Source organism: Emiliania huxleyi, assembly GCF_000372725.1.
Source record: "Emiliania huxleyi CCMP1516 unplaced genomic scaffold EMIHUscaffold_43, whole genome shotgun sequence".
Lineage (NCBI taxonomy): Eukaryota > Haptophyta > Isochrysidales > Noelaerhabdaceae > Emiliania > Emiliania huxleyi.
This window is the reverse complement of record NW_005198751.1, coordinates 200,266-216,464: the sequence shown is the minus strand read 5'-3', so window position 1 is coordinate 216,464 and position 16,199 is coordinate 200,266. Positions and strand designations below refer to the sequence as shown.

Sequence of the window (16,199 nt, the reverse complement as noted above, 5' to 3'; positions counted from 1 at the left end):
CACGAGGAGGGCGGCGACCTCCACCGACTATGGAGGACCCGTCACCAGACGACGCAGGGCAGACGACGGGGAGGCGGAGCAGACGCGCAGGGCGAGACGAGGGAGGGAGCAGGACGTTGCGGAGATCAGCAGGAGGATGTACGAAGAGATTAGGAGCAGCAGGGACCCGAGGTACAATGTGGAAGACGGCTAGTGCTAGTCCCCCATCGGGAGGACGACCCCGGCTAGTCGCCGACCACACCCACAAAGAACCCTGCACAAAGATCGCACGGGCGGGGGCCTGTTCCTTTTTACCCATCTCACAGTAGAGAGGTGTCCGTTTTTATTTATTTATTTATTTCGAACAAAGCGCGGGGTCGCGCGGGACGCGGGGGTCGTCGTACGTCGACGTCGTGCACCTCGGACGCCTCGGGTGCTGTGGGGGCTGGGGGGGGTCGACTCGTGGGAGCCGCTAGGGGAGCCGCTCACTGTCACTCAGGACCATTAAGGGACGCAATTCGCCTGGTTTCCCTTGGAAACGCGGGTTCGCCCCCTCGGGCCGAGCGCCCGCATAATCGCGCACATCCACGCCTGCCATGGCGACAGTCTTGCGCACCTGCGCCAGACTCCATCGCACTAGCTACATGAAGGAGCAGGCGTGCTCAGAGCCCGGATTTGGGGCAGATAGGACCGTCTGCGAGCGCGTGAGAGACAGCCGCGGGGCACGAGGTCTCAATAAGTATCGCAGGCTAGGACCGGATACGGCGGCAGAGGGACGGGAGGGAGGCGTGAGCGGGCGATGAGGGTGACTGGACAGATCTCGCTAAAAATGGCCCAGTCCCCTCCCGGGGGACCGGGCGAGCACGCACCTCGCGTCCTCCTAGCGCGAGTCGACGAGCGGGATCCGAGAGATCGCCAAACAACGGTTCAAGTAACTTGACTGCCGATCGCGCGCCAGCCGCGTGTGCGGATCCGGGGCGGGGGATAGGAGCCCGAAACGTCCACACAAGTATGCTCGGCGGCTCACCAGAATGGTGTGGGTTCTCAAGCGTTGTGTCATCGTGCGCGCGGCCGCGCGCCCCAATCTGCCCCCCCCCCCCCCCCCAGCCGCCCGCCGTGCCCCTGCGGGTCGGAATACCGCTTCCGGGCTAAGTTGTCAGGTCTGACACCAATGAATCTCCCTGAGGACCGACACTCTCTGACTAGCTGAGCCCGGGCGAGAGGAAGAGAGTAAGGAGAGGCGCGAGGAGCACCGAGCACAGGAGACGACGAGAGAGGAGTCCACCCCAGACCAGGCTCAGGGCTCAGGCTCCAGAGGCGGAGCGCGGGCCAGGCATCCATGCGCGGCCACCGCACGCGGCGCACGGGGTGCAGGGCAGACGCAACGAGAAGAGTAGACGATCGCCAAGCAGAGACTGAGGGTGTCCAGGTGACACTGTGGTGCCCTTCGCGCTTCCTGTGTGCCTCCCGCTGTGTGAGCCGTGAGCGCGGGGGGGGGGGGGCGGGGCCCGCGGCGCTCGCTCGAGCTCGGCGCGAGGCACAACGTATTTCGTGTTTTTCGTGTTTCGTGTTTCGCATAAGTCTCTTGGAGCAGTCACTGTCTGTCCGATGTACCCACACTCTTCGCCCCCCCGAGTCGAGGACCAACTCAGCGGAGTCAGCGCCCGTTCTCGCATCAAAGCGCGGGGCGTTCTCGCAGAGGGCTGCCTCCAGCCGACACGTTGGAAGCAAAAGCCGGTCGTCATTCGCAGCCCCGCTCGTGCGGACATGATTTCAGCTCTGCAGTCGATAGCGCGCAGGCCACGGTGTGTGGGGAAGCACCTCAGTCGCTCTCCGTGACCTCGACAACCTTCCGCTTCTTCTTGCCGGTCGTGACCGCGAGCGGCTGGATGTCGCGTAGCTGCGCCTCACGCACCATCGAGTACAGCCGGTCCTTCTCCTCGTCGGAGACCGTGACTTGCATGGGTTGTCCGAACGCCTTGCCCGACTCGATCGTTTGCAGCTTCCGCATCAGCACCTTGAGAGACGGGCGCACAGCGTGAGAAGGGGCGGCCAGCCGGGCTTCGCGCGCGGGTGATTGCGTGGCATTTATGTTGTGCGCCTTGGGCAGGACCGCGCCGGCCCCGTCCCCGATGTTGAAGACGTGCTGCTCTCCTGTGTGGGAGGCGGGGGAGGCGCCTTGTAGGCGACGGCGCGGGGCCGGGGCGATGCGGGATTCACACCGTTCTTGTCACCAAAGATGGAGGTGCGCGGGTCCGCCTTGAGCGCCTTCTTCTCGAGGTCCTTTGCGCGCATGTCTTTGTTGAAAGCCATCGACTCTGTCAGACAACGGCGGGGCCACAGAGTCGTGCGCGGCGAATTCCTTCGCAGGCAGGGAAGAGGCCGCACACCGGTCTCGGGAAACTTGGAGTGCAGCTCTTCCTCGTTCATCAGCATGATGGCTTGGTGGCGGTCCGAGCGCTCTCCTGAGGACCGCGGCGGCATCCTGTGAGGACACGCGCGTGCGGCGAGGGCGGCGGGCGCGGGCGGCGGGCGCGCGCGGTGCGGCGACCGGCGAGGCCGAGGGCGGCGGCGACGCGTCGGCGGCGAGGGCGACACGCGCACGCGCTGGGAGAGCTCCCCTCACCGTAGGTGGTGTCGACCTTCATTGACTGGGCGGCGCTTTGCTGGACGTAGTCGTAGAGTGAGGTGCTCGAAGAATAAAAAACGCGGCGAAAAGAAAGAAAGTCCGCCGCTTCTGGAGAAAGCCCCCCCCCCCCTCCCCCACCACCACCACCACCAAAAAACCCACTCGACCCCACCCACCCCAAGTTCACTAACACTATCGACCCGACCGACCCGACCGAGAGCAACAATCGGTTACACATCGATCAAACAACGACCGAACAACCGTAATGGCCTGTTCGGCCGTGCCAGACCGCGTCGACGAGCTGACGCTGCAGAACCAAGCGCTGCGAAGCCAGGCGCGCAATCAGACAGTGAGTGGGGCGCGGACGGAGAACGCTTCCGGGCTGAGGGTCGCCGTGGGAGCGGGGAGGAGGGGGGGATGCCAGCCGCAGCGACAGCTGCGTGCCACCGTGCCCACATACAAACTCGGCGGTTCGAGTGTGCGTGCTGAGAGGCCACTCATTCTCACACGCAGGTGAGGGTTGCGGATAATGAGCTGGCGGCGGCGCGCAGGGAGCAGGCTCGGCTGCGTAAGGCTGCGGCTGAGGAGGCGTCCGACCTGGGCAGGATCGAGCGGCAGGCAGCAAAGTACCGCAAGCAGAATGCGGCTATGCGCGCACAGCTCGACGAGTCGAGTAGTATCGATGAGATGCGGGCGCTGGGCAGCGAGGTGATGCAGCTGCAGCAGAGGCTCGAGGCGCAGACCCTCGAGAATGAGACGCTGCAGCGGTTGCTCGATCGGCAAAGAGAGGGGGTGGCAGCGCAGGGCCCGAGCGAGGCGCAGCGAGGCGAGATGAGCCGGCTGGGGCGGTTGGTTCGCGAGCTGCAGCGTCAGCTGCGCGAGGAGGGCAAGGCGACCGTGCGGGGCGGCCGTGCGCAGCAGGCGCAGCACCTCGGGTTCGCCAAGCTCTGCGAGCGGCGCGGCCGGATGAAGCGCGCTCTGGACGAGGGGGAGCGAGCGCTGCAGAACGTTCGTCCGGCCTGCGCGTCGCCAGAGACGCTGCGGCGTGTCGAGGAGGCAGAGCGCGCGCTGCGCGGCGCGAAGCAGCAGCGGCGCGGGCAGAGGAAGAAGCACGACGTGCGTGTGCACGACCTCAAGGCGGAGAAGGAGAAGCTGCAGCAGCGGCTCGAGCGGCAGACAAGAGGGATCCTACGGCGACGCGTCGAGCTGGGCAAGGCGTACGACGCGCTGGGCTTGGCTCCCCCTACTACTGTGGGCGCGAGTCTGGCCGATGTGGAGGCGGAGGTCCGGGGCCTTCAGGAGGAGAGCCTCGCGCAGGAGCAGGAGGAGGCCCGTGCGCGGGTGGCGCAGCTCCGCGCAAACGGCGGAGAGCAGCGTGCCCAGGCGAGAGAGGCGCGGCGGCGAGAGGCTCGTGCGGCGGTGCTAGTACAGTCGCGGCAGCGAGGCTGCATGGGCCGAGCAAGAGCCAGGTTGCTCCGAGAGCAAGCCAACCAGCGCAAGCCCGCGATGCATCCCTTCGGCGGTGGCCACGGCAACGGCAGCCTCTTTGGAAGGAAGAAGAGGGCCCCATTTGGCGACGCCGGTCCGCTCGGTGCGAATGGAGCGCAAGCGACGGTCCGCACCAGCGTTCTGCCTTCAACCCCTTTCAAGTTCGAAAAGGCCGCCGTCCCGCTGGAGCCGCCACCATCGTGGCGGGCTGCTCCAAAGGAGGTGGAGGTGGAGGCACCGAGGCCGGCATCAGCAGAGCCACCGTCCGATTCCGGAGGCGGACTACCGACCACGGAACTACCCCATTGCGAAGAGGGTCCCAGCTCTGCCCCTGCGCCAGACCCGCAGGAGGCGCCCCAGGCAGCGACAAGGCCTCGGATGGGCCGACGGCGCAGGATGCTGGAGGACGGGCCTGGGGACGGACCTTGGGAGGCAGCCGTCGCACTCAGCGCACCCTACGTGCCGTCCGCTCTGGCCGCCGTGGAGCCTCCTGCGTCGGCCGCGCGCTGCAGGCCTCCGGCTCCTGATCAAGGAGCGACAGTGTTCCTCACTGCGACCCCACCACAGACGCCGCCCAACAAGGATTTGATGGCAGGCGGCGGGTCCCTAGGCGGCCTCTTGGCTGCTGCTCGCTCTGAGATGTCTGATCTCAACGGTGCTGGACCTGTCGGCTCAGCCCCTTTGAGGAATGGGGGGCGCCGAAGTTGCTTGCCTGCGCCCGGCATGGCGACCGGCCCACGCCTCGACTTTGGCACAGGCCCGACGACGCAGCAGCCTCATCACCAGCAACGTTCGGGCCAGAAACCACACAGCAACCCAGCCTCGGACCCCTTCGCGAAGAAGCCGCTTGGCCCGCGCCCGGTCGATCCATTTGCTCCTGCCCTGACAAACCCGCTGGCGCCACCCAAGGCCGGTATGGGCAGCAAAGCACTTGTGCCTGTGCCTGTGCCGTTGGCGCTGCCGTCGAAGAAAGTCTCGTCGACCAAGCTCGAGGCGCCGGGCTTTACCGACGACATCGACGACGCGGAGCTCGAGGCGGAGGAGAGGGCGTTCTTAGCGCGTATGAAGGGCGCTGGCGATGATCAGTCAGCTCTGCCAGCCGCGCGGCCTGCGGCTGCGAAGGTTGAGACGGCGCCATTGGCACTGCCTGTGCCGGACCCCTCCGGAGCTCCCATGATTCGTGGCGGCGCCAGGGAAGAGCTCGTGCTCGTCGACGATTTGAGCGACGAAGAGCTGCTGCCGTAGCGAGACAAACATACAGGTGTACGTTTTGGATCTCACAGCTCGCGTCTCTCGATGATCTACATCTAGAGCTTCTCTACACTCTAGGCACTAGGGGTCGTCTAGGCTAATCGCTAAAGCGCTCTAACCTCTATGTCTATCCCATCAAGCATCATTTTAGCCACATCAATTCATCCCCGAACTGCGCGCGCGTGGCTGCGGGCGCCACAAAATTGCGCGATATATCTGACGCTCACATCTGCGCCACACAAAAGGGAGTTGCCCGTCGCGCCGCTGGCCGTTGCAAAGGCACATGCAAAGAAAGCAATGGACACACCACGGGGGGAGAACGGGGCCTGCGCCTTCCCGAGAGAGGTGCGCGAGCAACGATCAGCCCAAGCGCAGGGGGGCGGGGCGTCTCGGAGGCGCCTCCAATCGGCCGGCCTCGCGGCTCGGTGGGCGTGCGCGGCGCTTGTCGCCCCGGAGAGGGGAGACGAGGGGAGGAGGGTAGTCTGCTCACGTCGCCTTGAGCTCGGTGGCCTTCCCGCCGAGCGATTCGACCGCCTTTTGGAGCGCCTTGAAGAGAGGGGGGGGGGGGCTGGCAGGAGGTGCGGCGAAGGAGGTGTGTGGAGGTGTGTGGGCAGGAGGGCGCCTGGAGGAGCTCGAGGCAGGAGGTGCGGCGAAGGAGGTGTGTGGAGGTGTGTGGGCAGGAGGGCGCCTGGAGGAGCTCGAGGCAGGAGGTGCGGCGAAGGAGGTGTGTGGAGGTGTGTGGGCAGGAGGGCGCCTGGAGGAGCTCGAGGCAGGAGGTGCGGCGAAGGAGGTGTGTGGAGGTGTGTGGGCAGGAGGGCGCCTGGAGGAGCTCGAGCGTCTCTTGCGCCGAGAGGGCGACGGGCGAGGCGCCTGATGGGGTGGAGAGGGGGGGTGGGGTTAGAGCAACGGGCTCGAGCACGGCGGCAGCCACATCTCGGACGATCTCGGCTATAGGCTCGAGCGCCGTCGAGGCGCGGCAGTAGCGCGCGCTGCTCGTCCGACACCTCGCTGACGAGCGCGCGCCTGGAGAGGGGGTGTGCGATGGCGGGCTTGCGAGGGCGGCGGCGGTGCGTCTCCTTCTCCTCCTCCACCCTCTCAGTCCCCCACCACCCCCGCCCCGTGTCGCTCGGCTGCATCTCGCGCACCGCATCGACTGCGCCTTGTCGTGGTCCTCCACCATGGTGCACACGAGCTGCAGCTGGTTGAGTAGCCCCTCGAGCCGGCCGGCCGACGAGACGGAAAGAGACATCTCCGGCGCGCCGCCGCCGCCCTGCGCCGCCGGCGCGAGAGCGGCGATCTCCTCGCGTGCGAGTCGGATCGTCCTCGCGCAATCGCGCTGCTTGAGGCGGAAGGCGCGCCTGGGAAGCGCGCAAGCAACGGAAGGGGAGGGGGGGGGGGGGGGGGAGCCGCCTCCGGGGCACCCTCCTCGCAAGCGGACAGCACTCGCACACGTAGCACACGCGCAGAGGCTATCTCTCGGCCATCTCTCGGCCATCTCTCGGCCATCTCTCGGCCATCTCTCGGCCATCTCTCGGCCATCTCTCGGCCATCTCTCGGCCATCTCTCGGCCATCTCTCGGCCATCTCTCGGCTATCTCTCGGCCATCTCTCGGCCATCTCTCGGCTATCTCTCGGCCATCTCTCGGCCATCTCTCGGCCATCTCTCGGCCATCTCTCGGCCATCTCTCGGCCATCTCTCGGCCATCTCTCGGCTAAGTAGCACGCACATTGCGCACGCAGAGGCGCACTTGTACGCGAGAGCGGCGACCAAATACTCGTCCGCCCGCTCGAGCGAGCCCGCCGCCGAACGGCGCAGCAGCTCCGACCCCCACAGCAGCATCGCCTGCGCGTCTGCCGCCGCCTGCTGCCGCTCGAGCAGAAACGCGGCCTGCGCGCACCGCAGCGAGCCGGCGACGTAGCACCACGCCACGTCGAGCGGGCTCGCCTCGCCGCCCGCCGCCTTCTCGTCCCCCAGCGACTTGAGGGTCCGCGCCTCGGTGGTTAATTAACACTTAATTAATAGTTAATTAATAAGAGTGACCCCCCAGCGACTTGAGGGTCCGCGCCTCGGTCCGCAGCTGCACGGCGCCGCCGGAGCCGCCCGCTGTCGCCTCCGCCGCCAGCTGCGCCGCGCTCGGACCTCGCGGCGCGGCGGGCGCGGCGGGCGCGGCGGCGGCGGCGGCGGGCGCGGGTGCGGGCGCGGGGGAGGTGGTGGTGGAGGAGGTGGCGGCGGGGTTGGGGGTTGCGACGGCAGCAGAAGGGGCGGCAGCGGCGGCGCCGACGCCGTTCGCGCCGCTTGCACCCCCGGGCTTGGCCGCGGCCTTTGCTGCTTCCGCTTTGGCGTCGTCCTTTGCCTCGAGGGCGTCTGCGGAGGCGTGCTCGAGCGGGTCCCAGTCCGCCTCGCGCCTCTCGCCCCCGCGGATCGCATCCCTAGGGTCTACGCCCTTAGCATCCCTGCCGCGCCGCTCGCCGGCCGGGCTGCGGCTGCGGCGGTAGCTGCGGCTGCGGCTGCGGCGGTAGCTGCGGCTGCGTCGGTAGCTGCGGCTGCGGCTGCGTCGGTAGCTGCGGCTGCGGCTGCGGCGGTAGCTGCGGCTGCGGCTGCGGCGGTAGCTGCGGCTGCGCCGCGAGTACTGCCCCTCCCTGCTCCGGCTCCGGCGGCCCGCGTAACCGTTCCTGCTCCTGCTGCGGGAGCGGCCGCGCCTGTCTCGGTCGCTCTCCCACCTCGGTCGGCTCCGGCTGGCGCCGCGGCTGGCGCCGCCCTCCCGCCTCCTCGGGCTGGCCTCCCGCCTGCGCCTCTCTCGCGGAGGGGAGGCACGCCCTCGGCCGGCCCTCGACGAGGCGGCACCGCCACCGCCCTGTGACACGCCCTGCTCCCGCTCGCGCATCATCTCGAGCAGCACAGAGCTCACCGGCGGCGGCACCGCAGGCTTGGAGCTGCCGCCGCCGCCCTCGGCTCCCGCCGCCGCCGCCTCCTCCGCCTCCGCCTTTGCCTTTCCCTCCGCCTTAGCCGCGTCGCCGCTCACACCCGCCCCGCTGCTGCTGCTGCTGCCCGCCGCCGCCGCCGCCGCCGCCTCGCCCGCAATCTCTGCCAAGACGGACGGAATCGACGGAGCCGCCACCGGCGCTGCCGCCACCGGCGCTGCCGCCGCCGGCGCTGCCGCCGCCGGCGCTGCCGCCGCCGGCGCGTCCGCCGCTGCCGACTCTTCCGCGGGCTGTCCCCCGGGGGGGCTCGGCGCCCCGTCCCCAGCCGCCCCCTCCCCTCCCTCCGGCGCCGCCCCCTCCCGGCCCTCCGGCGCCGCCTGCGGACTTGACGAGCCCGAAGACGAGCCCGACGACTCGCCGGTCGGCGAGTCACCCTCCACCGCCGCAGCCGGCGGCGGCGCCACCTCGATCTCGTCCTCGCCCCCGCGCTTGACCGCTGTGGCCGACTCACCGGAAGCCCTCGCCTCTCCAACGCCGCCGCCGCGCACTGCCTTCATCCTCCGCGTGGCCTCTTCCACCCGTCGATTTAGCTGGCTCTGCTCAGTCCTGCTCCTGCCGCCGCTGCTCTCGCCGACCCGCGCAGCCTTTGCCGGCCGCTCCCTGGACCGAGATCGCGCTCCCGAGCGCTCCCGAACAGCGAGAGACGAGCCACGTACGGACCGCGAGGAAGCGTCGCGCCTCGGTCGTTCGCGCGCGTCGGTGCGCGTCACCCACGCGGACTCGCTCATCGTGGCAGCGGGAGGTCTCGGCCTCGCCAGGCAGGATACTGAGTACACCGGCACCGTTTTCTTTTTGGCTTCCACCGATCTTTCTTTTCATCATAGCTTATTGTGCAGATTTGCTTGTTTCTTATCATCTCTCCTAGACCCGTAGTAGAGCCTAGAGGTTCTCTCTCTTCTCTTGAGGTGTCCGTTTATTTATTTATTTAACCTCTCATCAGTGATTCTGATTGCCATTCGGCTTTCTTTTCTTCTTCTCACGCTTCTTACGTTATGCCGGGAGCCGGGCAGCGGGGCGCCGCTCCGCGCGCGTGGCGACGTAGCTAAACACGCCGGCCGCGCTCGGGTGGGGCTGCGTGTCGAGGGAGGCCCAATGCGGGAGGCTCGAGAGGAGGGGCAGCACCACCGACGGCGGCGAGAGGGAGAGGCTCACCCAGACGCCTCCGTCGGAGAGCAGCCTGGCGACCTCGCCGGCGAGGAGGCCCGCCTGTAGAGGTGGCTCCGAGCAGGGTCAGGGAAGAGGGCTCGACGGCCGACGGCTGGCGGCCCCGCCTCGTAGTCGAAGCCCTCGCTGCAGAGCGCTGCGTCGAGCAAACCCTTGTCCACCGCGCCCCCAAAGACGGCGTCGGCGAAGGGCGTGCTGCGCGCGTCGCAAACCTGGTACGAGAGGCCTCTCTGCTGGCCCGAGATGGCCCCGGGATGGCCCCGGGATGGCCCGAGACAACACCTCGTAGCAGAGCCCTCTCGTGCAGAGCGTTGCGTGTCTACGGGCACATGTCCAAGACATGTCCAGGACATGTCGCGGGCCTGTGGCGGCTGGTGCCTCTCGCCCGCACTGCGCCGCGCGCCGCTCTCGCTGCGCGGCGATGGCAGTCTTGCTGCCGTCTATGGCGACGACTCGCTCGTAGCGGCCCTCGGCGTAGAGCTGCGCCTGTCACAACCATTCAACACGCAATGCCATGACTGTCTCAAGCAGCGGCCCGCTGCGTTGAGCTGCGCCGCGAGGGGCGAAACGAGCTCGAGCAGCGAGCTATCTCGGCTGTATCTCGGCTACATCTCGCCGCGAGGGGCGAAGTGCCGCACCCAAGCTCGAGCAGCGAGCCGCGGCCCGGCAACGCCGCCGCCAGCAGCGGCCGCACCTGTCGACGACAAGGAATGACAATGATGCCATTTTAGCAGCAGCACCTGCCGCCAGCGGCCGCACCTCATCGTACTCCGCCAGCCAGTCGGCAGGCGCGTCCTGCCCCGGCGCAGCATACGCCTGCAGCGAACGTGTCGTGGACGTGTCGTGGACGTGTCCTTTGACGTGTCCTGCGCAGCGCAGCCATATCCAGATACGCCTCTTCCCACGACGCCACAGAGGCGAAGTCGTCTGGCCTCGGCAAGGCGGAGCAGGCGGCAAGGCGCCTGTAGGAAGGTTCCTAGAAGTCCCTAGACGGTTCCGAGAAGGTTTCTAGACGGGCGGTGCAGGCGGCGAGGCGCCTCCCTCCTCTCCACCCTCCAGCCGCGCCCGGCCGCGCCGCGCCGTGCAGAGGCCGCGCGTAGCTGCCGCCTCGCAAGCGGCCGACCCTCTCCACTGCGGCTCTCTCTGCCGCTGCGGCTCTCTCTGCCGCGGCTCTGCGTCGCTCGAGTAGCGCCTGCGAGAGCCGCACGTTGAGCCCAAACTGCAGCGCCCAGAGAGGGCCCGCGTACAGAATTCGCTGATGCAGCCCGGCGTAGAATGCGGCGGGGCCGCCTTCGGTGCGCAGCATCGTCAGCGCGCAGTCGCGAACCCCCGCGTACGGCGGCAGAGCGCTCGCCGCCTGAGTCATCAGCCGAGTCTTGACGACGTCGATCGGCTGGGTGAGGGTGGCGGCGAGCACCGCGCTGGACATGCCTGTGAACAGGATTCAGGTGTGACCACAGAAAGAAGAAAAGCGGCTGCCGGAGACCTTTCTTCATGTGCCGATGGCGACGCTCTCGCTCGGCCTCAGCCTCTCCTCGCCGCTCGCTCGCAGCGCGCGGGCCTCCAGCGCCGCAAAGGCGGTGAAGGTGGCGGCGACGAAGGGCACGTTGCGGCTGACCGTCGGAAGCCAGCCCGCATAGAAGCCGGACGGGCCCTGCGCTGTCCAGATGCGGCGGACAGCCTCGCCAAAGGACGGGTAAATGCCGGTGACGAGGCGCTGCTTGAGCACCTCTTGCGGCACGGAGCAGAGGCACGACGCCGCCGCGCCGCACACCGACGCGGCGAGCGGGCCGGCGAGCGGTGCGACGGTGCCAAAGACGGCGAACTGGAGCGCGCCGATGCCGTACGCAAATGCCGATGTCGTGCCGGCGCCGGAGAGGAGCGAGCTCGAGCGGAGCGAGCCAGCGCCGCCGCGCGTCTGGGCGAGCGTCCGCAGCGCGTCAGCAGGGTACATGACGCACTGAGCCGCAGCCCGAGCGGTGCCGCCCGCGAGGAGGCGGTCGGCGACAGTGAGCGAAGGCGGCGGCACGTCCTCGGCGGCGGGGAGCGCGAGGAGCGCGAGCATGGATGGGCGAGGGAGTACGACCAGGCGATCGAGCGCCCAAGGGAGGGATGGGAGGACGGCACGCCGCCACCACACAGGGATTTTCCAGGCGATCGAGCGCGCGGACGCCGCCGGCATTTTCTTTTTTAGATTTTCGGTCGTTTTCCATCCCCCCCCCCGATGCTTGTCCGCGGTCTCGTTTTTCTTCTTCTTGCCCAGCATGCTACCAGGCTCGCAGGCCCTGGAGTGGGGCCCTCCGTCCGCGTCCGCGTCCGCGATCCTTGCAGCCGCCGCCTCGCGGCGGCGAAGCACAGGCGCCACGCAGCCGCCGGTGGCGGCAGCGCCCCCGGCGGCTGTTGCAGGCCCCGCCGCGACCGAGGCGGAGACAGAGGTCTTTGTTTGCGGCTTCACAGGTCGGCGCTTCAAGTCGCGCGGCGCCTGGGAGAACTACACAAACTCGAAGAAGTACCGCGCGCTGAGTGCTGTCCGCCACGCGCAGTCACGCGGCGCAAAGCCTCAGCCGGCCGGCGAGTGCGATGGGCCGGCTCCGGAGAGTGCGAGTGCGATGGTTCCGACGACGCCGGCTCCGGCGCCTCCGCCGGTCGCTGCTGCCGCCGCTCCTGTCGCCGCCCCTGCCGCCGCGCAGGCAGGCCGATCGGCTGCTGCGGTGAAGGAGGGCGCGAGCTCCTCCCGAGAGGGAGGCGAGTCGGGCGACGAGTCGGGCTGGGAGGAGGTGGAGGAGGCGTGGGTGCCACGGTGGAGGGAGAGCCTCTTCGACGGGCGGGAGAGCGCGTCGTTCGAGGCCAACGTCCGCCGGATGGGCCGGCGGTACGGCTTCCACGTGCCAGAGCCGGACTGCCTGCTCGACCCGCGCGGCCTCTTCTCGCACCTGCAGCGCAAGCTGTGCGAGCGGCACGCGTGCGTTCTGTGCGACCGCACCTTCCGCTCGCTCGAGGCGGTGCGGCGCCACATGCTTGACAAGCGCCACTGCCGCCTCTGCCTCGAGCGCGAGGCGACGCTGCGCGAGGTGGCCCCCTTCTACGACGTGCCCTCCCTCTGGCTGGTGCGGAGGCACGGCGTGGGGCACGTGGACGAGCTGGGCGAGCTGGTGCTGCCGCGCGGCGCGAGGCTGGGCACGCGGAGCCTCCGCCGCATCTACCGGCAGAGCTACGCCGCCGAAGACGCGCGGCCGAGCGTGCTGCAGGCGCGGCTCGAGGGGAGGGCCGGCGCGCAGCAGGCGGCCGCGGAGGAGGGGCGGGGTGCGGTCTGGGTGGGGCGGGCGGGGCAGGGCGGCGTGCTGGGGCGGCAGGGCAGGCTGGCCGCCAAGGTCGCCGCGCGGGCCGAGGCGAAGGCGCGGCACCGCCTCCTGCTGCGGAGCGCGGCGGTGGCCAACGGCACTTCAAAGGCGCTCGCCTCCGGGTACGTGCACAAGGCGGACTTCGCGGACAACAAGCACGCGCGCGCGCTGCAGCACCACGGGTACGGCGGCTTCGGCGGCGGCGCCCACTTCACGATGGGCCACTCGAAGCAGTTCCAGAAGGGAGTGCGCGTCAAGGGGGTCGTGCTGCGCAAGGCGGGCGGGGGCACAAAGCAGCGGGCGCAGGCGGCGCGTGCGAGGGCGCAGGCGGAGCGCGGGCAGGCGGGCGGGAGAAAGGGAAACAACTAAGGAAGGACTCCCGCGCATGACATCAAGCGCTGATGATTGTGTCGTTCAACGTCCGTTTGTGTGAAGAGCGTGGTGTACCCACGTATGTGGCTCTTCGGCCTCTCATAGGTGATAGATCATGCACAAGAGGTGTTTGCGTGACGTTATTTTTAGTAATAGTATTACACCCCGAAAAGAGGTGCTCTTTTACCTAATAGGCTCAAAGGCGGTGCAGGGTACCGCGAAGTCCCGATATGTCATGGTTGTTAATGTTATTTATTGTTGCCCATGCACGCAAAGGCACGCTTCGACTGAGACTCTGCGAAGAGTGAAGTCTGATCTCTGGTGCCACCCGTGGGGACTCTGTGTCGTGTGTGCACGGTACGGTTTATATTTTTTAGTGGGCGCGGCGATACAAGAGCCTTTTCTTGACACTTGAGCGCGCAACTTTGGCCGGGCGAAACGATTTTATCGTCAGTAGGCAGCCCTCAACCTCCTTCCACACTTCACACTAGGTGGAGCCTTCAGCGCAGCTTGCGCCACCCAGCGTCGGAGGCCTGCGGCGTCGAGCTTGGCTGAGGGCGGCCCCAGCCACGGCCGGCTTGCGCAATGCCCGGCTGGCCTGGCCTGGGTCCCGCGGCGGCGGAAGAAGCGGAGGGCGCGGCGGGGGCGGCGCGAGTCGCGGCGGCCCAAGACGGCGCGCCAACGCGAAACTGCCCGCGACGGCCACCGCCGAGCGCCGCGAGGGCGCGCCGCGCAGAGCCCTCGTCCGCGAACTCGATGGTGCCTGCGGAGGTGACGTGGACGCGTCAGCCGCACGGCGCTGGAGGTCGTCTCCGTGAGAGCGGAGGGGCCGCGCCAGAAGGAAGCCCGCCGTCGCTGCGCGCGCGCAGAATGACGGCAGCGAAGGCGAGGTCGAGGAAGGAGAGCGCCTGCTCGACGGAGGCCCGCGGCACCTCCACGTCGAGGAGAGGGAGGGCCCAGCCGGCTGCTTGCGCGGGGGCAGGCTCCGCGCCAGCCTCGACGCGGCAAGCGTCGGTGAGGCGGACGGCGGGCCACGAGGTGCGCGCCGTGCGGTAGAGGTGGACGTACCGCCGCGGCTCGTTCCCCTTGGACGCGGTCGAGATGCCGTACAGCTCCGCGGCCTGCGGGACATGTCGCGGACATGTGCTGGACAACATGCACATGTGCTGGACATGTCGAGGTGCCGCACAGCGCCGCAGCCTCGTGCACGACTGCGCGCTCCGGCTTCGTCATCGGCCGCAGCTCGCCGCTCCGCTTCTCGCTCTCGACAAACGCGTCGAGCGCGGCCTCCACCTCGCCCATGAACGCGCGGTGCTTCGGCTGCCGCGCGAAGGCGAGCAAGTCCGGCTTGAAGACGCTCGGCGCGAAGGCCGACGCGCCGGAGCCGCCCGGCCCTCGCCCGAACGCCTCCGCCATCGCCCGCCGCCTCGCGACCGCCTCGGAGACCGCCGGAACAGGCGCAGGGGCAGGCGCCGGGGCGGGGGCCGCGGGGGCCGCCGCCCGCATCCGGGCGCCCCAGACCGGGGCCGCCGCCGGCGCGGCCGCAGGCAGTGCGGGGAAGAGCTCTTCTCTGTCTGCGGCGGCTGCCACGGCGGCGGCGGCGGCGTATGCGGCGTCGCCGCCCTGGCTCGGGAGGAGGTCGTCGTCGAAGACGGTGAGCGAGCCGCTCGCCTGTAGGACACGTCTCGGACACATCATGGACATGTCCCGGACATGTCCTGGCGGTGAGCGAGCCGCTCGCCGCCGCCGCCGCCGGGGCCGCGCCGCCGCCGCCGGCGGCGAAGAGGGTGGCGGCGACGTCCGACGCGAGGGCGCGCGCCTGATCCGCCGATGCGAGAGGTTCTTCTCTGGTCCTCTCGGGTCCTCTCTGGTCCTCTCTGGCCCTCTCGGGTCCTCTCTGGCCCTCTCTGGTCCTCTCGGGCCCTCTCTGGCCCTCGCCTGCTCCGCCGGGGCGAGGGTGCGAAAGCGGCGCTCCGCCTCGGCCTCGTCGAAGGCGGCGACGAGGAGGGCGGCGGCGTGGTTGCCCTCGCCGCCCCTCCCACGGTGGTGTGTGCGGAGGTGCTGCGCCAGCGCCTCCACCTCTGCGCGCTCCACCGGCCGCCGACTCGCGGGGTGCTCGAACCGCTTCGAAGACGTCCAGCACGAGGCGAGGTTCACCCCGTCAAAGTACGCCTCGTGGGTCGCGTCCACCTTGAGTCCAAAGGGCTCGACCCGCATCCGGTTGAGGGGCTGCAGCGTGATCATGTCCACCTCGTCCGCCTTTAGCCGCCGCCACCACGCGCTCTCCTGCTTGCCTCCGGCGGGCGCCGACTCGCCGCCAGCTTGCTGGCCGCCGCGTCCTCTCCCGCCACCGCCCGCGCCCTTGGCGCCCTTGCCCTTGCCGCCGTCGCCCTTGCCACCGCCGTCGCCCTTGCCCCTCCCCTTGCCGCCCTTGCCGCCGCCGTCACCCTTGCCGCCGCCGTCGCCCTTGCCCCTCCCCTTGCCGCCCTTACCCCTCCCGGCACCCTCGACGCCGTTGCCATGAGCGCCGCCAACATCGGCACCGCCCGACGTCTCGCCGCGACCGCGGCCTGATCGCCCTGGCTTGTCCTTTGGAGGCCTTTGCTCCTCGCGCGTCGCGGATGAGACATCCGCAGGCGGCGGCGGCGCCGCCACAGCTGGAGCGGGCGCTGCCGGCTCAGGCGCAGCAGCGGGCGCAGGCGCTGGCGCGGGAGCCGCAGATGATGGGGCAGTCGCTGCCGCATCGGGTAGCGCAGGCGCGGGCGTCGAGGCAGCGGAGGAGGTTGACGCTCCCTCCCGCCGCGCCTTTACCTCGGCCGCGACAAACTTGAACCGATCGAGGCACTCGCGCCGGCTGCGGCCGACTTTCTGGGCAATGGCCTCCCACCTCTCCTCCTTCGGCAAGCCCGAGAACTGCCGCAGCGCCGCCTCCAAGGCGGACTGCTCGCCGGAGGACCAGTGCGCAGACATGTGTGTGTGGATCGCTGTCGTGGC

General features: G+C 69.2%; 6 protein-coding genes across 6 annotated transcripts; 1 reads left to right on the top strand and 5 right to left on the bottom strand.

Moving 5' to 3' along the window:
- Window positions 1-1,542: 1,542 nt before the first annotated feature.
- EMIHUDRAFT_464257 (hypothetical protein) lies at window positions 1,543-2,421 on the bottom strand. Its single transcript, XM_005769152.1, has 4 exons — window positions 2,370-2,421; window positions 2,202-2,297; window positions 2,081-2,133; window positions 1,543-1,996 (listed from the first exon to the last, which is right to left on the bottom strand). The coding sequence occupies exons 1-4, from the start codon at window positions 2,413-2,415 to the stop codon at window positions 1,802-1,804; spliced, it is 390 nt and encodes a 129-aa protein (XP_005769209.1). The 5' UTR covers window positions 2,416-2,421; the 3' UTR covers window positions 1,543-1,801.
- Window positions 2,422-5,550: 3,129 nt separating this feature from the next.
- On the bottom strand, window positions 5,551-7,084 carry EMIHUDRAFT_436467 (hypothetical protein; the record flags this gene model as incomplete). The annotated part of the gene is made up of 5 exons (XM_005769151.1): window positions 5,551-5,893; window positions 6,168-6,217; window positions 6,288-6,370; window positions 6,493-6,705; window positions 7,074-7,084. Coding segments are annotated over 5 exons (700 nt in total), but the record flags the coding sequence as incomplete, so codon positions are not given.
- A 2,205-nt stretch (window positions 7,085-9,289) lies between these two features.
- Window positions 9,290-10,400, bottom strand: EMIHUDRAFT_421802 (hypothetical protein; the record flags this gene model as incomplete). The annotated part of the gene is made up of 7 exons (XM_005769150.1): window positions 9,290-9,534; window positions 9,600-9,704; window positions 9,775-9,811; window positions 9,878-9,978; window positions 10,109-10,186; window positions 10,252-10,308; window positions 10,388-10,400. Coding segments are annotated over 7 exons (607 nt in total), but the record flags the coding sequence as incomplete, so codon positions are not given.
- Window positions 10,401-10,615: 215 nt separating this feature from the next.
- Window positions 10,616-11,568, bottom strand: EMIHUDRAFT_451451 (hypothetical protein; the record flags this gene model as incomplete). The annotated part of the gene is made up of 2 exons (XM_005769149.1): window positions 10,993-11,568; window positions 10,616-10,923 (listed from the first exon to the last, which is right to left on the bottom strand). Coding segments are annotated over exons 1-2 (873 nt in total), but the record flags the coding sequence as incomplete, so codon positions are not given.
- A 148-nt stretch (window positions 11,569-11,716) lies between these two features.
- On the top strand, window positions 11,717-13,760 carry EMIHUDRAFT_210306 (hypothetical protein; the record flags this gene model as incomplete). The annotated part of the gene is made up of 5 exons (XM_005769148.1): window positions 11,717-11,729; window positions 11,851-12,096; window positions 12,238-12,731; window positions 12,888-13,079; window positions 13,737-13,760. 5 exons carry the CDS (start codon window positions 11,717-11,719, stop codon window positions 13,758-13,760), a joined length of 969 nt encoding a protein of 322 aa, XP_005769205.1.
- Window positions 13,761-13,990: 230 nt separating this feature from the next.
- Window positions 13,991-16,175, bottom strand: EMIHUDRAFT_102737 (hypothetical protein; the record flags this gene model as incomplete). Its single annotated transcript, XM_005769147.1, has 3 exons — window positions 13,991-14,326; window positions 14,367-14,876; window positions 15,285-16,175. The coding sequence occupies 3 exons, from the start codon at window positions 16,173-16,175 to the stop codon at window positions 13,991-13,993; spliced, it is 1,737 nt and encodes a 578-aa protein (XP_005769204.1).
- Between the last annotated feature and the right edge of the window lie 24 nt (window positions 16,176-16,199).